Here is a 26,706-nt window from a genome sequence, read left to right on the forward strand (position 1 = left end):
TCATGTCCGGTTCGGTAATTTTTTCTTGCGTCAGTTTTTTTTATTTTTTTTTGAATTTGAATTTAAATTTTGGAATGTTAACGGTCTGTCCGTGACATCCGGTTCAGCCGGATGTTGTTTTATTTTGTATTGATAAGCGTTTTGAGTCGGTCTCTGCGCTTCTGCCAGGTTTTTTGAATTTGACAGCTGCTCGTTTTGATAGGCATGATAGGAACATTTTTCTGCTTATGGCGCAGGAACAGTAAGGTTGGCAAGGACCCGCCCCAGCCGACAATGACTAGCCACTGTGCACCACTACATCATGCCGACCGCCTTCCTTACTGCTTCCATCGTAAATGCGATTCCATAACAGGGTACCTCCGAAACCGAAGGTGGGATCCATGGTAATTTTGCGCAGAATACCTTTCTGCGTTGGCGGCCTTCGGCCGCGTTTATAAAAAATTACCATGGGAGACCAAATCTATATCCGCGCAAAATACTTTTACCCACAGTTTTTTTTGTGGGTACCCAACACCATCAAAATTATAACAGCCATATGAAAATGTTCAACTTTGTAAATATATCTGGAAAGAAATAAAATTTTCAATTTCCGTTTTCGGATTCGTGGTTCTGGGTCCAAAGCGCGTCTTTTGACACCTCTCCCGATATTTTTGGACGAGTTTTAGTAGTTGTGAGCTAAAGTAAAGAATTACCTAATAAATTTTCACATCAAAAGTAAATAAACAAAAAATGTAAACATAAACAAAGTTTGACATTTTATGACCACCTTCGAATGAAAAAACATGTAAAATGCAACTCTGATGCTTTTACCTGGTTATTGTACCATGCAGAAGATATCACACTTAGTTATCATTCACAATGCATGCGGAATGCGCAATCTCATTGTAAATTTTACCAAGTAGCACAACTAACAGCTGATCGCTCAAAATTTGCACACACACAAACATCACTAATGGCCATATTACGGAAATCTTAGGGAAATTGAATTTAAATTTTTAAACAGATATAAAATGTTATAATTTTGGAATATATAGCATCTAGGAGACCTTAATTGCAGTAACTGAAAAAAAATGTTTGCTTATACTCAAGTATTTAATTATTTTTTCTAAATTTATCTTTAATATTGATGCAATGATTGATCCAATGCAACTCTGGTCTTCCTAATGTTCTTCATTCCACCCCATTCGAGTGCCTATTTTCATGGCTTGCGAGTGCCTTCCATTGTGAATGATGACTAAGTGTGATATCTTCTGCATAAACGTCAAAATTCCATAGAGATTGGATCATCTGATTTGTAAATGACTATCGCTGACTCATTCTGTATCTCTTTCTATCACCCGCTGAAGATAGGCGCCGCCATATTGAACAGCCTGTCGAAACGCTGAAAAGTAGCCATATTGAACAGCCTGTCAGGCAGTTGACAGATAAGATAACACACTTTGTCATCATTCACAATGCCTTCCACCATTGTAAATTTTTCCAAGTAGCGCAACTAACAGCTGATCGGTGAAAATTTGCACATTCACACGAACAGTTCTCGACTCAGTTTCAAAACAAAACTTACGATTATTTAACTCAAATTTTAAAGTGAGATAATCTTTACGAATTTATGTACATAGAATATATAAGGCGTTTTTGTTGTTATTAAAACAGTAGTTTTATTTTTATTAAAGCTTTTATCAATTTTTTTTTTAATTTTGAAAAAACTCCGAACACCATTCCTTCATTTTATGACATTCGACTGCCTAGTCCACTGCCTTCCACTCTATTCGCAACATAACCTCTGTTTAAGTTGCCAAACTATATAGTAAACAATGCCTTCCACTCTATTCGCAACATAACTCCGAATTAAGCTGCCAAACTATATAGTTAATAATAGGGCCGTTCCATTGGTTTATCGAGCTCTGGCTCTGGCTCAAATCTCATTAGAACGATCTGGATCAACTTTATGAGAGCTGGCAGCACTAAAAAAAACATCTGTTTTGTTGAAAATAAGTAGAAGCGTACACAAAATTTTATGATGCTGATAGAATTATTAACATTTAAATAGTTTTGCACGTAAGCAAACTATTTTCCTTACATCATCTTCAAGTTGTTTACTCTGTCATTGTTTTTGCTTTTAAATATGGCGAAATCTTGTATGTATACACAAATGTACACATATTTAGTTCAGGCTACAATGGCTCAACTATATGGTTCGCTCATCTCAGCAGCTGATTTTATTTTTTTCATTTCAGTGGAGTAGGGATTGTCACAAGGAGATGGCAAACTTAAAATGAAACCAACGAATTTACAACATTTTCTTACTACATACAAATGCTGCTAAGTTTTATGTTTTCACTCCATTCCATTCGTCTAACACCTACATGCTGATTTTGTTAATGTGAACAAAGGTGTGTTGTTGATGTAGAGATGAGCCAACCATATAGTTGAGCCATGAGTGCTACCAACTCAAAAGTGGTTAGCTGTCAAAAAATCTACTACAGAAAACGAAACGACCCTACAAGAATACTGACTATCATATGACTATCATCTGATTTTCAGCAATGTCAACCTAACTATCAGCGCCTCATACAAACTTTCTATCACAAACTTAAGGGGACTTGCGCAAATGTGATGTAAACAACTGTGTACGTGTGAGTTTTTTTCTCCTTCCTCCTACACTAACATGGCCTACTGATTAAGTATATAGCCGTACTGCTCACCCTCATTCCTTTTCCTGGATCAGTGCTGACACTCTAACTATCAAAAAGTGTCATAAATGATAGTTTACTGTAGATATCAGGTTTGACTGTTATACTATCATAAATGACCATTGTTATATTCCGCCAAAAATGAAACAATGCTTTTTGCTTTTTATTTACTTTATTTCATTACGTTTTTAATTTTGTACGTGATAAAATCATACGTGTTTCTTATTTGTTTAAAATAGTTTTATAAGAATTCGAGTTCAGAATGTTCAATTTAAATTCAGAAAACAACAAAACAACAGAAGAGCGCTTTCCTCATGCGGAAACCCATTTAAAAATGAATCACCACTAACCACTATTGTTTTTCGCGTATCAATTTTTTGAGTGCGCCCCATACATTCCGACAGCTTTTGGTATTTTTTAATATTATTTTCGATTTGTTTTCTTTTAGCATGGAGGTTTGAAATGCTCTCTTTTTCATTTTTTAAACTTATTTTTTATATGGTTTTCGTCGGTTGAAAATGGAGGAATTTAAAAAATAACAAAACAACCGTGATAATCATTTGATTGTCATATGACAGTCAGTAGTGACAACATGATTAAATCGGATAAACTGTTCTCGCATACATAAAATTCCGTTGAGAATTATGTATCTGTATCACATGCATAATGGTATCTGCTGTGTGTTCTTTTGTTCTGTACCAGGTGTCCGAAGCTTTCCCAGTTTGAGTCCTTTTTCATGATTATAGGCTGTCGTTGGGAACATGCGGACATGCGTGAGCGAACAAAGGAACATACATAAATTTGAGTATCAATGTTTACGTCATCGCAGGATCAGCATTGTCAATTACAAGTGCGAGTGTATTAGTAAAGCTATCAGCGTTTCTTGTAGGGGAATTGAACTGCTATACGGATCAGAAATTGAACCAGATAAATATGAGGATCACAACGTTCCCTACAAGAATACTGACTATCATATGACTACCATCTGATTGTCAGCAATGTCAACCTAACGATCAGCGCCTCATACAAACTTTCTATCACAAACTTAAGGGGACTTGCGCAAATGTGATGTAAACAACTGTGTAAGTGTGAGTTTTTGTCTCCTTCTTATACACCAACATCGCCTACTGATTAAGTATATAGCCGTACTGCTCACTCTCATTCTTTTTCCTGGATCAGTGCTGACACTCTAACTATCAAAAAGTGTCATAAATGATAGTTTACTGTAGATATCAGGATTGACTGTTATACTATCATAAATGACCATTGTTATATTCCGCCAAAAATGAAACAATGATTTTTGCTTTTTATTTACTTTATTTCATTACGTTTTTAATTTTGTACATGATAAAAGCATACGTGTTTCTTATTTCTTTAAAATAAATAGTTTTATAAGAATTCGAGTTCAGAATGTTCAATTTAAATTCAGAAAATTACAAAACAACAGAAGAGCGCTTTCCTCATGCGGAAACACATTTAAAAATGAATCACCATTAACCACTATTATTTTTCGCGTATCAATTTTTTGAGTGCGCCCCATACATTCAGACAGCTTTTGGTATTTTTTAATATTATTTCCTTTTAGCATGAAGCTTTGAAATGCTCTCTTTTTCATTTGTTAAACTTATTTTTTATATGGTTTTCGTCGGTTGAAAATGGCGGAATTTAAAAAATAACAAAACAACCGTGATAATCATTTGATTGTCATATGACAGTCAGGAGTGACAACATGATTAAATCGGATAAATTGTTCTCGCATACATAAAATTCCGTTGAGAATTATGTATCTGTCTCACATGCATAATGGTATCTGCTGCATGTTCTTTTGTTCTGTACCAGGTGTCCGAAGCTTTCACAGTTTGAGTCCTTTTTCATGATTATAGGCTGTCGTTGGGAACATGCGGACATGCGTGAGCGATCAAAGGAACGTACATAAATTTGAGTATCAATGTTTACGTCATCGTAGGCATAGTGTACAAGGACAAGTGTGTTGACTTATCTGTCAAGCATTCTGACAGGCACTCGCTGGATTCGGAATGACAGCGAATTCAAAATGGATACCATTACCGAGTGCGTCGAATGATTGAAAAATTGAAAAAGTCGATACGATTGGTAGTCAAAAATGTTGTCGTTGAGACCAAAAATGCGACTCTAGACCTGAGATTTCCATCAGGTGAGCGAGGCTGTTTGTAGTTTTGACGTTTATCGCTTAGTGAACACACTTGGTATAAGTACACTATGCGCTCAAGTCGCAATGGAACGTAACTATTGATATTGTGTGATTGATTTGTGGATTTTTTTAAGGTTATAAAGAAATGGCTTGCAGTTTATGTAAAAAAATTTATAATAAGTTACTTAAACTTAGAGACAAATTTCTTGATACAAAGCTATTCAATGTAGTCAAAAATGTATTATCCGTTCAAGTAAGTAAAGTCATTATTAAACAACTTTTTGTTTGATTATCTTCCGCTTAACTTTAGTCAGTAGTGCTCCCGGCAAATTTTCTCATATGCAACGAATGTGCATTAGCCTTATTGCAAGCAGAAATAATCTTAAAACGTTTACGTGTAGTAATACTGAAAGACGAAAATGCATTTAGTTCTTCAACAAAGCAAGACCGGAGGAGTGGACGTAAGGACCATACAGATGAAGAAAATGAAAAAGATTTCGGGATCAGTAATACACCATCACTTAATACTGGTGGCGATTTCGTGACGTTAAATAAACCACATTTTTTTTTAGATACACTGCTTTCGGATTGGACTTTCTTTTGCACACATTGCGAATATACTTCGAACAAGTCAAAGTGGTATAAAAGACATCTAATCACCAAGCATCAGTTGAAAAATCCACCCATTTATCATTGTCCATATTGCAATGAATCATATCAACGTTTAGTGGGTATAAAACTTCATTTAGATTTACACGGCAATAAACCACACCCGACACGTATGCGTCGGAAAACACAACAATCAAATAACAACTCAATAAATGATAGTGAAATAAGCGAAAATTCTCAGGATGCCACATTTTTACATGATAACCAGATGGGGAGAGCAAGTGAGCCAGACATATTCGAATGCAGTTTATGTGACTACGAATGTGCAGACACCCAAGTGCTGAAAACACATTTAAAAATTAAACACTGTGTGGAAGATGCTAAGATTTACAAATGCAAAAAATGTCCACTTAGATTTGTGCGTAAAACTGCCTTAGATAATCATATTGCTTGTAAGCATGATGAAAAAAGGAAAAGACGGCAAAGCACACAAAAGCGCAAATCTTTACCACATTGCAGCACTATATTGTCAGAAGAAATAGAGATCAATGATGTCAAGGAAGAAGCAAGTGATGCTGAAACCGAGGTGCATTTGAAATGTTCGCAGTGTAATTTCGAACCAGAAGGCATTAATGAACTAAAAAGGCATCATGAAGCGCCACATCCAATTGCTGATACTGCAAACGAATATGTTGCCTTTAAAGATACACTAGCTGATGACAAAAGCGAAAGCCAGGAGGAACGTAAAACGGCAACACAAAGAGTTTATAGAGAACAACCCCTTGAAAAAATTGCAATTGAAGCACAAAATGGGGATATGACAGAAAATAATAAAAAAGCTGTAATGGTAACCATTCCTATAACAGTCGCGCTTAATCATGACGATAACACGATTAAAGATGGTAGCTCTAGCAGCACCTTTAAAGAATTGCAGGATACACGATCTGGTGAACCTACGATCGTACCAAAAGAAGATATGACACAAAGTCATATTGCTGAGAATAGTGCCCAAATATTGCTTAACAAATTAGGTTTGCAATCAAATTTCGAGGTGGATAAAAGTTCCTCCATCAACACTTTTCCAAAATTTCAGGATACACAACAACAAGAACATGAAATAAACGCACAAAACGGAGATACGACACAAAGCGATATTGATAAGAATAGCTCTCAAACGTCACAAAAAGAAGTGTGTAGCAAATTAAGTTTGGGCCCAACATTGGGGGAAATACCAAATGCTGATATTTATAGCGATAAACAAAGTATGGACAACTTTTTCCTTACTCCGCAAAACCTATCGCCTCATCAAATGAATGTAAAGCTAACATCTAAAAATGATTGGGTTTTCATATGCTCGCAGTGTAATTTTGAATTTAAGCAAAGAAAAGAATACAAAGAGCATATAAAAAACGAACATGATTTAAACGATGAAAATATTTATAAATGTCTTTATTGCACTGCGGCATTTGGGTATTATAAATCATTAAAAGGTCATGTAACCATGATGCATTCCATTCATCTATCATCAAAGTATGAAACTCCGGCTACATATTCGAATTCAAGTCAAGACAATGATAAACTAGAAACTCTGCGTTTAAGAAAGCGTAAAAATTCGTTTGAAATAAACAAAAAAGGATATTCTTCGCCAGATACAGAATCATCTCCTTCAAAACAATTGGCTAAGCGCAAACACGTTCTGTCCTGCGTTATTTGTGGTAAAATATTTTCATCAGCAGAAAAGTTGCAGAACCATTTGAATAAATACCATAGTGCTGATGAAATGTGTCAATAATTATTCATTGTAAAATAAACAAAAACATTTTATTATGGCTTATTACTTTTCACTAATAGAAATGGATGATTTCATATATGTCGACATTTATCGGTCGTATGAGATCCTCTGCAACTTATCACAGTCATTACACGAATTAAACGCAAGGCAGTGAATTTGAAAGTCTAATTAAGGTACCAGAATGATTTGGTTGGTAATTTTTTTTATACTTTCGATTAACCTAAAACTGCATAAATAAGCATGATTAAAATTAAATAAATTAGAATAATCAGGGCTGTCATGGAATCCAATTGTTGTCGGAATCGAATTTAAAAACGACAAAATAATTACTTTGGTGTCATGAAATCCAATGTTATCGGTTTAATGTTCGAATTGGAATTAGTGTCGGTTTTAGGTGTCACAGAATCCGATAATATCGGTTTTGCTATCGGAAACAATCCAATCAGTTAAATGCTGTTGGATTTAATTTTTTCCTAGTTGTATTTCTCTTGCAGTTGAGTATTTTCTAAAAATTTAAGTAAATAAAGGTTTATTTTATAAAAATAAATGTAAATTTACATATATTTTCATTCTTAATAGGGGAAAACATAAAATTTGAATGCAAAACAGTATTTTGACTGAATTTATGGAGAAACATCCAGATATTGCGAAGGGCTTCACGAAGCACATCATCTAAAATCGTTGACAACGTGCTTCTTTCTACCTACACTCATGCTAGAATCTTTGCTAACTGATCTTTGATAGGATCCTTCAGCTAAAAATCGTAATGTAGCTGCTAGTTGCAGCACTGGCAGAACTTTCGAGCGGGTTAAGCATCTTTCAATGGTGTCCAATACCATTCGGAAAGCCTCTTTGTTTATGCAATATTATTCAATGTAACTGCAAATACACTATAAATATTTAGAAACCCACATTAAGACATTTTTTAATTACGCTGTCTCTGGCAACTCAAACGGATTGCTGCGATCTCTCAAAATTTTCCTTTTGACCCTCTCGCAACTTTCTTCTTCCAAATATAAATTCCATAATATAACTGCTACAACTGCTGATGCCATTTTGATGTCAATAAATTTTTTTATTTCTATATATATATATTTCTAGATATATTTCTGTTTAATTGCACAAAACAACTATTTTATAAAATTTTGCCAAAAAAATGAACATCAAAATTGCCGGTGCATCGCAAAACAGCTGATTCGAACATCGCTTTTATTTACATTCGAAAAGAGCAAAACCAATACGGTTTTATGACACCAATTGAAATCAATATTGGTTTGTAATTCCGACAAAACGCAAAACCGACTTGGATTCCATGACAGCCCTGATTGTTTGGCGTCATACAAACGGGTTGCATAAAAGAAAGCATTACATAATTGTAGTTTTAATTGAAAATTTTCTTTAGTTTAAATTTGGAATGCCTCAGTTTCCAAACGGAGAAACAGGTATTTTAAATTACTGTATTAACGTGAGCTGGACTAACTTTAAAATACATACTTAATAAGTTTTCAAAAATATTGTTTTCAAACATCCACTTTCGATAATATAATTTACCTGGAAAGCATCTAAACATTTTTTTACAAGTTGGACTGTAAAATAGCAGAAAAAATTATTACAACTGTTAACAGTTCTTGTTTATTAAGTTAATTTGTTAAGTCTTGAATTTTTATAACTAAAACTATGTAAAATTCGAAAATGCGAGAAGTGTGTAAAAATCTTTACGAAAACTCTGTATACTATAAAAAGTGTGTAAAGTTTTGTTCTTTTGATAAAAACAAAAAAAAAAAAAAACACTTAAAAAAAATTATTAATATATGTATAAATGCATATTTTGAAAAACTTATACTTTGTTAGTCTGAAATTGATTGGACTACAAGATTTTCTGGTAATTCTTTACTATGGCTCAAAACTGCTAAAACTCGTCCAAAAATATCAGGAGAGGTGTCATCAGACGCGCTATGAACTCAGGATCACGAACCCGAAAATTTTTATTTCCTTCCAGAGATATTTGCAAACAAAATTGAACATTTTCATGTGGTTGTTGTAATTTTGATGATTTTGTAGTACCCACAAACAAAGACTGTGGCTAAAAGTGTTTTGAGCGGATATAGTTTTGGTCTCCAAACCGGTGTTGGACCCACCCAGGGTAATTTTTTTTAAACGCGGCCGAAAACCGCCAATGCAGAAAGGTGTTCTGCCCAAAAATACTATGGATCACACCCCTGGTTTCGGAGATATCCCGAGTAATTTTTCGGTTTTTTGGAAATATCTTTTGACAGAAATGGACTTTTCAATTTCCGCTTTGGGATTCGTGGTCCTGGGTCCAAAACGCGTCTTTTGTCATCCCTCCCGATATTTTCGGACGGGTTTTAGCAGTTGCGAGCTAAAGTAAAGAATTACCTATTTTCTTAGTAAAATTTTAGAAATTTTTAAAAACTTTTTGAACAACGAAAATAATAAAAAAAAATGTGCTACTGTAAGCAACAATATTTCTTGTACATTCAATAACTTTAATTCTTGAAATATCATATGATACTTTTTCTTTATACTCAGTTTTGATTGGAAAAATAGAAAATAAAATATTTTTGCAATGAAAAGTTGTGCAAACGATAAAACTTAAGAACTTTAAACTAAAAGTTAAACAATAAAATTAAGTACTTTGTACTACTATTGTTCACAACTGTATATACTATATAGAAATATGCATACATCTGCACACATGTTTTGCCATACATTACGCACTTAAACTAGTTAAATATGTAGATATCATAACATACATATATGTTTACTACAAAAATTAAAAAAAAAAAAACAAATTTTTCGTTCTGATCAACTTAGTAGTTTTGTTTTATTTTGATGGTAAATAATATTAAAAATACAGATACATTGCCAATCCACATAATAACAATAAATATGTACATCAAAAACAATTAAATTAATGAAGCCAACCAACTTCTATATAATTAACTATAAGAACTTTCAACTAAATTTAGAATTGATTGTAGATGTATACTTTTTAATTCAATAAACATATAAAGAACTATAACAAATATAATCGTTGAATTATTCGCATTACAGCTTTGCTAATATTACTCACGTTTCATCCGGAAATTTTCATTTTATACAAATTAAGAATTTTTTCTTCTTCGATCGGAAGATTTACTTTAATATTATTTTTCTTCCTATTTGGTTGTTACCGATTTACAGAGTAAACTTTTCCGACCTCTTAAATAGAGACAGCGGTGTACCGCTGAGGGAGGATGATGAACCCGAGACCGAAAACGATAATGATGGAATTAATGATCCTCCATGGGTATCAAATGAAGTTCGGGCATAAATTAGTTCAAAAGTTATGGAAAATTCGCAGTATAATTATTATTAACTTATTCGATACAAAAAAATAACGACTCCGATCGATAATCAATTTATGACAGAACGATCATTAACCTCTACATTTTAAAGCAAAAACATCATACAAAACTAAAAACTAAATATTCTTCTATTTCTATTCGTTAATTCTTTTCCCTATTTATATGTTTATGTATGCCCATGTACAATATGAGCCTTTCACGTTTATTCAACCTTTGTTCGACCACCTGTTGCAAAATTTTGATTTTTAATAACAGTCAATTTCTTTCAAACCAGATTAGTGCATTAATTTTAAAAATTAAGAGTCATCAAAATCCCGTGGATGCATTGGCACAGAATACACAATATGAATATATACATATCTACATCTTCATACATTTTATGCTTTGCTATGTATTTCATCTTGTGCAATTTTCATAACTTCTAAGGCACCTTTTTTAATCAACTCTTCAGCTAATTGTTGTCCTAACGCATTACTTTGTATATACAATTTTCGATTGTAACAAGCATGCTGATATAAACCACAATATAAATTATCAACATCTTCGCTTAGTATTTGTACTTTATGCGGTAATGGTTTCTCCTCATCTGAATAATCAAACATTTTCACAGTTTTCTGTAGGAAGGGACATTTACCAGCAACAGCGTCTGCTGCACTACTTGAGTATTCATTATCACTTGCCGTACTATGCATACTAGCAAATGGGCATTTTGAGGTAGATGGCAGCGGCGGCGCTGTTATGTTGGCATTCAAAGCGCTAGCATTATCTAGCTTATCATTTTGCTTACGCTTCAATTCATTTGTTACAGGGCATTTGCCAGCCGAAGCTAAAGTAACTTTTTGCTCTTGGCTGACAAATGGACATTCACCCATAAAATCTTGTCCAACATTAATTGTTAGCGGGCAATGTGGATTTGTATTTGCATTTGAATCACCACCAGCACGATAATCTACAATTGTATTGCCATTTTCTGCATTACTCTGCATGCTCATGTTGAAGCTATCAATCTTGTTTAAGTCAGCGCTTATTACTGGGCAATGTTTAACTAAATTCATATGCTTTTCTATAATTTCGCCCATGCTGTAAGTGCTTGTTAATTGTTCTGCATCAGCATCATCATTTATGACAGGCGGACTATGCTGTTGCGTTTCTGGGCTACGGCTACTAGATTGATTATTACGCCTGCGTTTAGTTGGTGGCTCATTGCTATTCTCGCCATCAATGCTGTTCTCGTTATTTATGCTATTAATCCTTTTACACTTGCTATTCGTTAAATCCTCTATGGTAAATGTGCATGCCTTTTTGTCACGTATTTCTGTAGAGCCATCTAAACTCCAAACAGCGCCCACTAAGGATAATGCACTGCTTGTCTTATTTTCATTTGTTTCTAATAAATCGCCATCTAAGTTACTCCAAACTGCTACTGGTGCACTACAGCCACCGCCTAATGTTTTGAGGAAACTTCTCTCAGCCAGTATACGACAGGTTGTCGAAAGGCACATTAAACTACGTAACATTGAAAGTACAACCTCATCATTGGCACGACATTCAACTGCTAGTGCACCTTGTCCCACCGCATAGAGCAAATCAGTTGGTTCGAGTACTTGACTAATACGATTGTCCCAGCCCATGCGTACAAGACCAGCTTGCGCAAGTATAATGCCAGCAAATTTAGAATTTGATGCATCCAATTTGGCGAGACGCGTATTTAGATTGCCACGGACATCGCAAACGGTAAGATGTGGATATTGACGGCGTATTTGTGCTGTGCGTCGCAACGAGGAGGTGCCTGATAGAGGAGAAAAGAGAGGACATTTAAAAAAATATAGTTGTTGGAGATTCAAATTCAACTAGGTGAGTTTATAACACTAATTCAAGCGCTTTTGAATAAGGTAAACGAAGTGGTAACAAAAATGTGAAGACATTTTGCATTTCCTCTCTCTTTGAGACCCACCCTATTTCTCGATCGCTTCTTTTAGATCTTCTTACATAGTTATCTCTACCTCTACATATTTCTCTTCTCCTCCCTATCCTTTTTTGGACACCACTTCCATTTTACTCTCCATCCTTAAAATTTCGCTATTGGTTGGTTGGTCGTGAGTTAACCAATGAAAGGTTGTTGTAAGAAGACTAATAAATATTTTTAGGCGCGTCAGGGAAATCCGTCCTCCCATATCCATGCCGTGGAGTTTATAAATTTGAGAAGCTCTCCCGGCCTAACATTCGAAAAAGCGCTTTCCAAGAAACTATATTCTGCTTCGACAGTGTGCTGGGCATTCGCACAGCAGATGCTCAACCGTTTTCTCCGCCTCCGGACGCTTGCAGCTGCTACAGGAGGTATTGTGTTCCAGTCCCATCCGTGCCGCATGTATCCCAATTGTCCAATGCCCCGTGAGCACCGCTACTACTCTGGATATATTCCTTCTGTTCGTCTTAAGGACAGCTATAGAATCGTTTTTCGTTATATAATGGTCACATGGTCCTGGAAACTACAGGGCCGCAACCGATTCCACCTATTGTTGGCCTCGATCAACCAATGCTGGAAGTTGCGATCCTTGATGAGTCCTAGGGGTGCAAGGACCTCCTTCGCTCCTGAGACATTAATAGCCGCTCCACGCCGTGCCAGCTCATCCGCCATCTCGTTACCCTGTATGTTTCGATGCCCCGGCACCCATATCAGGGTAATGATCTGCCGGCTCGCCAGAATCATGGCGCTCTCCCTTCACTGCCCAACCAGGTTTGATGATATTGTCTCTGACCCGAGGGGCCCAAGAGCTCCTTGGCTATCGGAAAAAGTGGCTACCCTGTTACCGTTACCATTGATATCCATTAACGCTTTACACGCCTCTCGGATAGCGAAAATCTCAGCTTGAAACACGCTTGCCGAGTCGGGAAGCCGGATACATAAGGAGTGGGCGGGACAGTCGCAAATACTCCCGCTTCCACTCCGCAAGCCATTTTAGATCCTTCCGTGAAAACCGAGATGTCGAATCTCTGAGTGATCCCCCCGCCTTTCCAATATTTCCTTGTGGGGAAGAGAATTGTAAAATTTCGTTATACTCCCTTCAGTATCTCTCCTTCCACGTCTAGCTATTCACCCTCTTCCCCCTCTTAATTGATCCCAACTTTTTGGAAACTGGAAGCCTGGTAGTATATGAGCCCCCGCTAATAATTTATGTATCTCACCTATCACACAACCCTCTGGCAGTGTTTCAATTGTATGCCCTTTGAATTCTTCACGCAATACCAATGCATCACGTGCATCCTCTCGTTCAAGTACAGCACCAATTGCCATACCAGTTGGTAAAGCGGTGGGTAAATCTTTAAGTGAATGCACAACAAAATCAACTCCACCATTACGTAGCGCATCTTCGAGATCACGTGTAAATAGACTTTTCTCTCCGATTTTCGGCAGTGATACGTTGAGGACGCGATCACCTATGGTTGACATGGTATCTAAATGCGAATAAAGATGAGAATATATATGTGAGAATGTAAGATGATATAATGGTATTATCTATACATAGATAATCTGTCCCAAACAAAAAAGTTTTGTTAAAAAATTAAGTGTGTTTAATCGGTAATACCTCTAGGAAAACTGAGCGTAATCAAATATGGTAACAATACCCATACAAATCGAATTTTTCAAATTTTCATATCTCTGTAAGTATTGGTAGAAGTGTGAAAAAAAAAAGCGTAATATGGGGGAAATGAGCGTAGAGTGGAGATAATGAGAATGATAAGAATAATAACACTACTCGACAAAAAAAATCTCCAAAAATAAAATAGGCCTTTCCTAAAGTAAAATTTTCTTCTGATTCCGAATATGACTTCCATTTTTCTGTGGCAGCTCTAGTTTCCGAGATATCGGAATATCGGATATGAAAATTCCCATTTTTGCAGAACACTACTTCATATAGGTAGGGCAAACATTTGTAGTTTTAATTTATTCGTTTTAAACTGTTGAATTATACATTATGCTAATTCCCATAAACATTTCTTGTCTGCACCTCCTTTCAGTATCTTCAGTAGTTTAGCCACTATGCCAAAAAACGTTGCAAAAATTTTGAGAACAAAAAGAATTTTATTACCAAATTTCAGATTTAACCACTTTAAAATCGGAAAAATTCTATGGGCGATAAAAAGTTGTATGTTGTAGGTAATTTAACTACGAAAATTTTAAGCATACCAGTACAACAATCGGACGTGCCATTGAAACTATAGCCTCGTTAACTTGCAAGCGTCTATCCTAAAATTTTAGTATTACTTTGATAAAATTGGCGAGACATTTCATTTGGTCACTCTACCTTAGGGTCTAATAAATTTAAAAAGACATCAAGTATTGTTGTAAATTTTGTTTTGCAAATTGTAGTGCAAATTTATCGATAGATATGTTTACGAAATGGCTTGTTGCAAAAGAGATTTTAAATGTAAAAATAATCCGGATGATTTTTGCTTTATTTGCGGACATTATATTTTCGGAAACTCAGCTCGGAAAATAACCAATTCTGTCAAAGATGCATACTTTCATTATTTCGGTTTCCGTGTAAAAAATCTCGATAAATCTTGGACACTACATTTTATTTACGCCTCCTCTAGATTAACTTTAATGAGATGGGTATCGGATAAAGGTCATAACATGAAGTTTGGTGTTCCAATGATGTGGACTAAACCCTTTAACCACGACCGGTGCTATTTTTGCGTCATAGACCTTAAAGGTAAAACGAGAAAAAAAAGAGGAAATCAATAAGTTATCCAAATGTGGCATCAGCTAAAAAACCAAAACTACATGAGCATACCTTACCCATACCTAGGCCGCCTAAAAGTTTTGAAGCCTCAAGCGAAAGTGACTCCGAAGCGGATAATTCAGACAGTGAACAAGAAGGAGAGGTCCCAAATCGAGTCTCACAAGCCGAACTTAATGACTTGGCCAGAGATTTGAAATTATCGAAATTTGATAGCTAAGTTCTAGGATCTCGTTTGCAGTAATGGAACAGCCTGGACCCTTCCACAAGTACTTCCAAATTTCGAAATAGACACAAGACTTTCTCTTCTTTTTTTACTAAAAGTGAAAATATTTGCTACTGCAATGATGTTCAAGGTTTATTTGAAGCACTAAAATTAGAAAATAAAGTGGATGATTGGCGCTTGTTTATAGACAGTTCAAAGCATAGTTTAAAAGCAGCAGTACTCCATAAAGGAAATTCGTTACCGTCAATACCAGTGGCACATTCTGAGAATACTAAAGAAACTTATTTAAGCATATCCAATTTACTTGAGCTCATTCAATATAAACAATTTAATTGGAAAATTTGTGCGGACTTACAGGTAAGCAGTTTCGGTGGTACAATTTAAAATAAATAGTATATTAAATACATCCCAGGTTGTAGCTATAATTCTCGGACTTCAAGGAGGTTTCACTAAATATTGCTGTTTTCTCTGTCTTTGGGACAGCCGTGCTAGAGAAACCTATTATATTCAGGAAAACTGGCCACCAAGAGCTGAGTACGAACCAGGTGCCTTCAATATCGCAAACCCGCCTTTAGTAAATCCCGAACGAGTTATTTTGCCAGCACTTCACATCAAATTAGGATGAATGAAAAATTTTGTAAAAACTTTAAATAAGGACGCGCCATCCTTCCAGTACCTAACAAATTTTTCCCTAAAATAACTCAAGCCAAATTAAAAGAAGGTATATTTGCTGGTCCGCAAATTGGAAAGTTGCTGAAAGACAAAAATTTTGCGAATCATTTATCATCAGTAGAGGCAGCGGCTTGGGACAGCTTTAAGCAAGTCGTTAGTGGATTTCTTGGCACCAACAAAGATCCCAACTATAGAGAGATGGTCAAAGCCTTGCTGAAAAACTACAGAGCTATGAAATGCAACATGTCCCTCAAAAATCATTTTTTGCTTTCATATTTGGATAATTTTCCGGCAAACCTAGGTGCTGAAAATGATGAACAGCGTGAAAGGTTTCACCAAGACCTCATGATTTTTGAAAAGCGTTACCAAGGTTTTTGGAATGAATAAATGATGGGAGATTATTGCTGGACAATAATACGGGAGACAAACCCAGAAAATTATAAACGGGTAGTTAAAAGTACCCACGTCCCTCACTATTGACCACCACGGTAAAATCGCTCAATTTGACTTTTTTTAGATGTAGGTATGTATGTATTTAATGGTGTTGTCGTTGTTGTTTTTTACTGAATTGCTGATTTATACTCATATTACTCAATTGAATACAGTTTAACGTACAAACATATAATAAAAATTGTTTCTATAAAAAATTGTAGGATAGACGGCACGTCTGATTGTTGTACTGGTATGCTTAAAATTTTCGTAATTAAATTACCTACAACATAGGAGGGCTAACTTTTTTTTCGTCAATAGAATTTTTCCGATTTTAAAGTGGTTAAATCTGAAATTTTGTAAAAAATTTCGTTTTTTTTCAACATTTTTGAACGTTTTTTGGCATAGTGGCCAAGCTACTGAAGATACTTGAGGTGAAGACAAGAAATGTCTATGGGAATTATTATAATGCATAATAGTTTAAAACGAAAAAATGAAAAATACAAATTTTTGCCGTACCTATATGAAGTAGTGTTCTGCAAAAATGGGAATTTTCACATATCCGATATCTCGGAAACTAGATCTGCCACAGGAAAATGGAAGTCATATTCGGAATCAGGAGAAAATTTCACTTTAGGGAAGGCCTATTTTATTCTTGGAGACTAAAGTTAATCAAAATTTGTTGAGTTGTGTATTAAGCATTCCGTGCGGCAGATGCAGTTTTGGTGAACCATAGTATGAGGTTGGTAAAAACAACAATAAAAATGTCTGTTCTTAGATTTGGGCTTAAAAAAACTTAGAAATTACAGGTTTTGAATAATACTAGGATAATCCAGAAAGAGATGATGGCTTAAGAACAGCTTAGTCTTGGGCTTTTCAAACAAATTCTCCTAATTTTCGACGTCAATAAACGTAATGATACATATTTTCGGAGATTTTTTGTATACTCAGCGTGCTTTGTACACAGAGTACATTAACTTTGATTGGATAACGGTTGGTTGTACAGGTATAAAGGAATCGAGATAGATATAGACTACCATATATCTAAATCATCAGTATCGAAAAAAAATTTGATTGAGCCATGTCCGTCCGTCTGTCCGTTAACACGATAACTTGAGTAAATATTGAGATATCTTCACCAAATTTGGTACACGAGCTTATCTGGACCCAGAATAGATTGGTATTGAAAATGAGCGAAATCGGATGATAACCACGCCCACTTTTTATATATATAACATTTTGGAAACACAAAAAACCTGATTATTTAGTAAATAATACATCTAGAATGTTAAAATGAGACTCTTGATAAATATTTGAAAAAAAAAATGTAAGATGGGCGTGGCACTGCAATTAACGAAATCGGTTAAGCACCATGCCCACTTTTATATAAAAGATTTTTAAAAGGGTCGTGGACGAATAAAATAAGCAATATCTTTGCAAAAAAAATCAATGGTATTTCATTTCCCAAGTGGATTTATAACAATAAATAGAAAAAACTGCAAATTTAAAAAAATGGTGCAAAAATGCAGTACTACGGCCACTTTTATGACTAAGCAATTTCTATGTTTCGGGAGCCATAACTCAAAGAAAAATTAACGGATCGTAATAAAATTGTGTACACAAATTTTCCCTATAGCAGGAAATATTTCTAGGAAAAATGGACGAGATCGGTTAAAGACCACGCCCACTTTTATATAAAAGATTTTTAAAGGGTCGTAGACGAAAATAATAAGCTATAACTTAGCAAAAAATAGTTTTGAATCAGTGATATTTCACTTATCATGTTTCATTGTAAGAGGAAATGGGGAGACTGGCGGTGCCACGTGTTATGTAGAAAAGTAATTTATCTGAAATGAAATGTACAATTGAAGCTCACGCTGAGTATATAATGTTCGGTTACAGCCGAATTAAGACACCTTTACTTGTTTGTATTTAAATTCGTGCCCGCCTTTTACTAAATAAACAAATGTAAGGCGCGATGTGATAACCTCCGAAGAGATCTAAGGCCGAGATTCTCTTCCAATTTGCGTCGTGCTCCTCTTGATTTTCCCTACAAATTGGCCGGACGGGACCTACATGTTTTATGCCGACTCCGAACGGCATCTGCAAGGCAGATGAGTTTTCACCGAGAGCTTTTCATGGCAGAAATACACCCGGAGCGCTTGCCAAACACTGCCGAGGGGCGACCCCGCTTAGAAAAATTTTCTTCTAATTGAAAAACCTTATTTCTAAATTTTGATGTTGCTTTGCCCGGGGTGCAAACCCAGGGCATACGGTGTGGTAGGCGGAGCACGCTACCATCACACCACGGTGGCCGCACCTTTTCCTGCTGTGACTATATATAATCTTATCGAGCAAAATGAAATTGTGCTTTGTCATTGCAATTAGCATAATATACCAAAAAACTCAAGAAGTCATATACAATAGGTGTATTTGCTTGTTTTATGGTATGATTGCGAGATATTTCTTGTTAGAGCTGGTTTAAAATCACGTTTTGTTTTTTTTTTTTTGAAATGTTTGTTTGAAAGTTTAGTAACGCCACGTATCTTCTTTTTAAATGAACAGTTATGCAGTCAATCACGCAGTAATTAGCTATATAATTTTTATTGCAAAAACAAATCTGCCGAAAGTGCATAAGTCCAATCTCAGCAAGCATAATCCAATATTTTCGTTGAATGTATTAAACGATTTTTAGGTGAACTTTACATTAAGGATCCAGGAGGGGGATTAATTAAAATCAGTATTTTTCAAATGGCTAAAACGAAAAATAAATAATGTGACCGAAAATTTTTCTAATCCTCCTTGTAATTAACTATGAAGTTTATCTGCTGCTAATATTTAACCGAATATTTATCCGGAATTTTCCGGAAATGTGCTTTCGCACCATTTTGGGAACGATTTAATATGACCACGTTGAATCTCCTAGGTCTGTCGATTGTTTTTTTTTTTTTGCCTCTGACGTCAGGCATGCTTACCTCTGGATCTGACTTTCCCTGTGCTTTATTAATTCAAAATACAATTCATATTACGAATGAAAGAAGTCTCGGAGAAAAAAGTGATAAGGAAACCTAGTGGGCATTAATATCGTTACTTCTGCCGGATGTGTGTTTAAAGCTATTCATTATATCATTGAATATTGTTAAGAGCTGGTCACGTTTATATACACACTGACGATAAACAGTATAGTTCTGGTTCATTTTTTGCGTTACACTATATCAGCTATGTAAATATGTATTTATTTATTAATGTATGTACTTAAAATCACATTAGTTGGATTTTTTGTTTGTCAGAATTCCACATATGCCTACAACGATAAGTACTACATATCTACATATATGTATGTACAATAACTTAATATGAATAACAATGCATTCAAATCAAATTTCTTAAAATTGTATCTACATACATACAATATAAATTGAATAATAATAACTTACGAATTTCGAATTTCTTTTTGGGATACATTTTTTGTAGACGTGCAATAACATGTTTCGTCTGAATGAGCGCTAACTGAAATTATAAAGAAAAGAGAATAATAAAACAATTATTTAAATCTTATAAGGAAACTAATTTTAAAATGTAACAAAATCTTAAAGACAGCTTTTCATAGGTGATTGTGTTTGTTATACAGAGGAACGACATGCTACATGTATGTGAGTAACTGCAATTGAGCCCTTGATTTTGAAAGTGGTACAAGTCAAAATTTTTAAAAATCTAGTTTATCAGCTTTTCCTTATCAAATCCTAATAAAATAACATAATCTGAAGAGATTAGCAGTATACCATGAAAACTAGCTCGATAAATGTGTTTATTTTTTGGTTGGTGAACAAAATAGAGTTACTGTTTTTTTTGATAGTGGTATAAGTCAGTCTGTTCACAAAGTTTGACAAAATAATTAGTAATTTTCTAATGTCTTTTAATGTAAAGAGATTAAGCCGCGTCTTAAATGATAAAACACCTGGAACGGTTGGTCGTGGCAAAATGGCTGGTTCACCTAGAAAAACAGATGAAGAAAAAATTAAAGTGGTAGGAGAACATATATTCGGAGTTTTCCAGCATGTGAGAGCCATTACACGAGATCACATCACACTTCAGGTCGAAAGTATATAAGTGTTCACTTAGATATTCGAAAAATGTATGAGCTGCATGTAAAAAAAGGTGATGAAAATAATACATCACGCGTGAAGGAGTGGCCTTACAGGAAAATATTCAATACGGAGTCCAACCTAAATTTTCATACTTCTCGTAAAGACACGTGCGAAAAGTGTGATTCGCTAAAACTAAAAATTGAAGCATCCAGTAATGAAGACGAGAAGTTCCATCTTATAGAAATTCATGATACACATCTTAACAGTGCCGAACAGGCTAGAAAAAGTTTTACAGATGACATACAAAAAGCAAAAGATAACCCTAGTGAATATTACGGATTCACATTTGATCTACAGAAAGCACTTTCTTATCCAAAACTTTCTGTTTCGGTAGCTTATTATAAGCGCAACATGTATGTATATAATTTAGGGATTCATAATTTCCATTACGAAAATGCTAAAATGTATACATGGGATGCAAAAATCGCCTCAATAGGATCACGGGAAGTTGCGTCCTGCATCTTAAAGCACATTCGGCACATTACAACTCAAAAGCATGTCATAGCTACAGTGATGCCTGCTCAGGACAAAATCGTAACATTAACATAGCTTTAATTTGGTTAAAAATTGTTTAGTCATCTGATAATAATTTTGAAGCCGTTGATCATAAATTTATGGTATCCGGCCATTCTTTTTCGCCAAATGATCGCGATTTTGGTTTGATAGAAACTAAAATTAAAAGATCGAATTATTTATACATCCCTGAGCATTGCTATAATTTAATTTAATTATGTAAAAAAACCACCCATTTTTGGTAGTACAAATGGCTCAGAAAGATGTCATTTCAACAAAACAACTAAAAGAATCAACGAACAATAGAAAGAAAAACACCAACGGAGATGCTGCGTCTTGGCTAATAATATAATAAATCAGATTTCTAAAAAAATGCTCCATATAAGATGTTTTATAAAGCTTCCATGGATGACAATTCCGAATTCAAAGCATTAGACCTCTCACCTAAAAGAGGAAGACCTAAAATATACGAAAACATTGATTTATACAGAAGAAAAACGTAAAGATATGATGATTTACTACCCTATATCCCTCCAATTTTTCACAAACACTTTATTTCCCTAAATGTTAATAAATAATTTACTTAGTTATAATGAAATTAGTTTGAATAAAATGTTAATTAGGAATAAAAATGTTTGCTTGTTGGTGCAAGTCATTTATAAAGTAATGCAGTTGATTTTGAAAGTGGTATAAGTCATTTCAACCTTTCAAAACCACATTTCCTTTTAGAAATGGTTATAAATTTCACGAGCCTTACTTTACTGTCGAAAAATCATATTCCATAATACAAAAATATTTTTAATCCTTTAAAATGCAAAACTCTAAATATCTCGAAATAAGGAAAATATGACTTATACCCCTTTCAAAATCAAAGGCTCAATTTATAAGAACCCTGTAATGACTGGGCAATTTTTTTTTTAGGAAATATGTAGATTATAGCTCCCAAAATCATGATACGCACAACAGCAATGATTGTTTCCAGCCGTGATTTCATGGCGGAACGATACAAGGTGCCAGCATGGGACGGCTGATCATAAACTTTTTTATTTGATTTGATACATCAACTTCCGGTGCAGTACGATTTTGACATTTGTCCATCGCATTTACAACAACAAAGTGCATGGAATTTTAATTTATGTTTGTAGGTATGTCACCATGGCGGCCACCATGGTGTGATGGTAGCGTGCTCCGCCTATCACACCGTATGCCCTGGGTTCACACTCCGGGCAAAGCAACATCAAAATTTTAGAAAGAAGAAGAAAATTTTTCTAAGCGGGGTCGCCCCTCGGCAGTGTTTGGCAGGCGCTCCGAGTGTATTTCTGCCATGAAAAGCTCTCAGTGAAAGCTCATCTGCCTTGCAGATGCCGTTAGGAGTCGGCATAAAACATATAGGTCCCGTCCGGCCAATTTGTAGGGAAAATCAAGAGGAGCACGACGCAAATTGGAAGAGAAGCTCGGCCTAAAATCTCTTCGGAGGTTATCGCGCCTTACATTTATTTTTTTTTTGTTTTTTTTTTTAGGTATGTCACCATGCTGTCACCTTGTATCGTTCCGCCATGCGTGATTTTTATTCTTATTTTTTTTTTTCATTCGCACGCAAATTCTACTTAAAAATAATGGCATTTCATTTAAGGCGCTGCTGTTCCGGAATGGAAATCTTGTCGTTGAAAACTGTTTATAATTCTAATTTAATATTCATTATTCACATTCAAATGAACAGTTTTGACATTAAACGTGATCGAGACACGAAAGAACCATTATTGGTAAAATACAAGGTGTAGGGTAAATAAGTGAAATATTTTTTTAGAAATTTTTTCTTAAGTTTTATGTGAAATGCGTTAAAATGATAGAGTTTTGGATTACGATTAACTCCGTTTTGGTTGAGACACTACTCTCATTGTGATTCACGGGGTTGGTGAGCGCAATTCAGAGCATCCGTAACCCAATTGTCAATCTCACCTACACGAGGCGAATCCTTTTACAAATATGAATTTCTTAAGCACATATTAACAGGCGAGCCTCTGGCAAACCCAAGTTCCCCATTGTTCTAGGAGGTGGAGGGCAGGATGGCCTAAAATTTCAATGTCATATTAAAAGTTTCAATGTCATATTAAATGTTAAATTTTAATTAAATTAAATATTAAATCGTTCCCGCGATGGACGGCTGGTACCATGATAGTGCTTGTTACCGGAACATACCAGATCAGTATCCGGCAAAGGACCATCAAGAAATCCTTCGGGGAGTGTCTTCATCGCTGCAACAACAACAGCAACAACTCTCACTGGAAAGCAGCTTTTTTTAGATCCCAACCATTTGTTATTTATCGTACTTTTCCGAGTTTTGTGCAAAAGGGGGTTGCGGAATTCATGTATATTTTTCATATTTTCATATTTATATTTATTTTCCGAATACAGCGAGCGAATTCGAGTGAAAGTGAAATGAAGCACATGCCTATATACAAAAAACGTAGTAAACCCAGTGATCTAACTAAAAGTGGGCATTCGGGGCTCCTCGCAAACCATTTCTTGGCGGGGAAAAATTTTCTTATTTCTAGGGCTTTTTATATCGTGAGAGTTCTATAACGAATATAGAAGTTATAAGGGAAAGGTATATCCCTACAAAAATCGCGAGTACTCCATGCATGCATGCATGGAGTACTCACTATGGACCAAGCGAGTGCTCCAAAATTAACTACAATTTATACAAAACATATGGCACAATTAACATTGCGATGTCCTATGACTGAACCATATATTCCAGCTCAGCATTACATCAGAGTAATTATGAAAAAAGTGGATCACATGAGCCAACGATTTTTGCAGGGATACAGCCGTTTTTGCACAGGGTGCTCATTTTCATTTTAAAACCACCCCATATACTTGAAGCAAGAACCTCAAATTTTCAAACGAACTACCCAACAGAAGACGCTTGTAATTTTTTTGCAGATAGTTTAAAGATTAAAAAAAAAATATGGGTAAATAATATAATGCCGACTTTACACAAACTTATATTCAAAGGCTTTGTGAATCTTGATAAAAAATATAAATGTATCATACAGGTATTTAGCAGGCGAGACTTTGGCGACTCCAAGTTTCTCACAGAAGGACTGGCTGGGTTGACCTAAAGGCTTTGAAGTGGTCATATTGAACCGGTCCGGTATGTTCGGATTAGGACCGTCAGCATAAATGACACTACCTAAAGGACACTTTCCAAACATGGCCAAATCTCGACCAATCATATTGTAGACACGAACATACCTCGGCCATACATAATCCCTGCAAGACAAAATAACAACCATTGGTTAAGCGCAAAAATAACAAAATAATTTTTGAAAAATTAATCAACGAAACGAAATGCAATCGTTAACGTTGAAAGCAAAAGGAATCAGTGATATTAATTGGTTTATAACCTTAACTAAGTGTACAAATTTGAATCGTTTTGATTTTTTGGTAAATTTTAAAATAAACGTTACGATGCGTACTTGCGCCCAAACACCCTGTATAGGTACCATACAACACAAAGAGTTTGGAGCTAAGCAAGTAAAAATGGTGAGCTATAATAAATAAAATGAGTTTCTCATTGCACTAACTTAATGACTTCCATTTCAAAAATATATGTACGTATGTATAATTACCGATTGCAAAAATTGCAATGCCATACTTTTGTCTTTTATTTTTTAAGAAGTTGATATCTTAACGTATCTATTATAGGCAATCCACTGAGTCGCCTTTGTTACCAAGCCCCACTTTTGTATTGTATTGGAGCTACGAGTGCACCATCACAAGCATTTGTAGTCGCAAGTGCATGAATATTGACGCTCTTTTTTCTCGTGCGAAGTGTGCGATTGTGTAATTAGTAACCACAAAATATGTATATATATTTCTAGTTTTTTTTGTGAGATTAATTAAGACCAAATATTTCAAAAAACAAACTTTAAAGTTGGGCAAGCTTAAATTAATACCACAAATTTTATTCAAAGTTAAATGGGCACTATGCGCTAAAAAACTTGAGTACTTAACTGCTTTATTTATGAGTTTCATAGATACTTGTGTAATAGAAAATATTTAGCACTTACTTCACTTTTTCTGGAACCCACTCGTATTGTCTTATCCTTATCGTTAGTCATCTCAATTGATCAACGATTTACCTTTGAATTTTCTTTTTTAAACGTAAGTGAAAGTGGTGGAATTTTTTCTGTCAATGACCTTAGATTATTTTATTCTCATTAACCTTTGATATCCTGAATGAACATAAGCATGCTCAGCTCAAGGTTCAATTAACATCTCCGGTAGATCAACAACGTATCAACTGCATGAGCTGAAACTCCACAGCACACCTTAAATAATCTCTAATGCAAGTGGCCCCCAACGAAACGGATCCAAACGATAGGTTAAAGTAATTTACCCCGCATTAGTCCAACGATCTTAACGAATAGAGCAAACACGCGAGCCAATATAAAAGAAAAAATGTTGAAATGTTGTAATCAGGTGTTAGTTGGGGGGATGGTGTTGGGGAATTGAGATTTCCAAAGTGAATGGTTGCATTTTACATAGCGTTGCCAGATATGCTACTGCTAGATAGAGAAGGGGAAAATTCATGTTCATTTCGTGTTCTTTTGTGAGCGCGTCATACGATGACCACATATCTGACCGTAGATAGATTTACATAAAACTCTTGACGCGTCGCGGATTTGTACCTTTGAATGTAAAGCGAGAAAGAAAGCTCATATATTTTTTATTTATGGTGTCAAAAGACGCGTAATAATCTCGACAACAATAATCCGAAACCGGAAAATATTTGCAGTTGAAGTTGGCGATTTTCATGTGGTTGTTGTAATGTCGTATACCCACAAAAAAATTGTGAACATAAGTGTTTTGCGCGATATAGTTTTGGTCCACAAACCGGCGTAGGACCCACCCAGGTTAATTTTTTATTAGCGCGGCCGAAGGCCGCCAACGCACAAAAATGCTATGGATACCACCCCCTGTTTCGGAGGTACCCGCGGGTCATTTTTCGGTTTTTCGTTAATATCTTTTGAACGAGTTAAAATTTTTATTTTCAGGTTTGGGATTATTAATACTGATGTCAAGACGCGTCGTATTTTTGGTAGCGTATTAGCAGTGTCATGCTGTCGTATAGCATTACCGACGCTGCTAACGGGAAGCAAGGTGTCAAGAGTGGTTTTTATAGCGGATAAAAAAACGCGTCCAAAGCATTTAATAAAAAAGATTTATTGGAGCGCAGTAGTTGATGCAACGTTAGATCACAACTATCCATTGGTAAAATTTGCATTGAAGCATGCTTGATAGCCATTTTGGTTATTGTTAAACTTTTCGATAT

At 35.2% G+C, this 26,706-nt stretch overlaps 2 protein-coding genes across 3 annotated transcripts; one reads left to right on the forward strand and one right to left on the reverse strand.

The window, feature by feature from the left end:
• The first annotated feature begins 4,826 nt into the window (after nt 1–4,826).
• LOC137252797 (zinc finger protein 521-like) lies at nt 4,827–10,665 on the forward strand. 2 transcript variants are annotated; one of them, XM_067788881.1, is made up of 3 exons: nt 4,827–5,116; nt 5,174–5,369; nt 5,436–10,665. In XM_067788881.1, exons 1-3 carry the CDS (start codon nt 5,009–5,011, stop codon nt 7,262–7,264), a joined length of 2,133 nt encoding a protein of 710 aa, XP_067644982.1. In that variant the 5' UTR covers nt 4,827–5,008; the 3' UTR covers nt 7,265–10,665. The 2 variants fall into 2 exon arrangements, with proteins under 2 accessions (XP_067644982.1, XP_067644981.1); XM_067788880.1 differs by having other exon boundaries at nt 4,828–5,116; nt 5,174–10,665.
• On the reverse strand, nt 10,078–25,857 carry Hmbs (porphobilinogen deaminase-like protein l(3)02640). The gene is made up of 4 exons (XM_067788882.1): nt 25,442–25,857; nt 20,142–20,214; nt 13,819–14,088; nt 10,078–12,421 (listed from the first exon to the last, which is right to left on the reverse strand). Exons 1-4 carry the CDS (start codon nt 25,490–25,492, stop codon nt 11,010–11,012), a joined length of 1,806 nt encoding a protein of 601 aa, XP_067644983.1. The 5' UTR covers nt 25,493–25,857; the 3' UTR covers nt 10,078–11,009.
• Nucleotides 25,858–26,706: the final 849 nt, after the last annotated feature.

Source organism: Eurosta solidaginis, chromosome 5, assembly GCF_040869045.1.
Source record: "Eurosta solidaginis isolate ZX-2024a chromosome 5, ASM4086904v1, whole genome shotgun sequence".
Classification (NCBI taxonomy): Eukaryota; Metazoa; Arthropoda; class Insecta; order Diptera; family Tephritidae; genus Eurosta; species Eurosta solidaginis.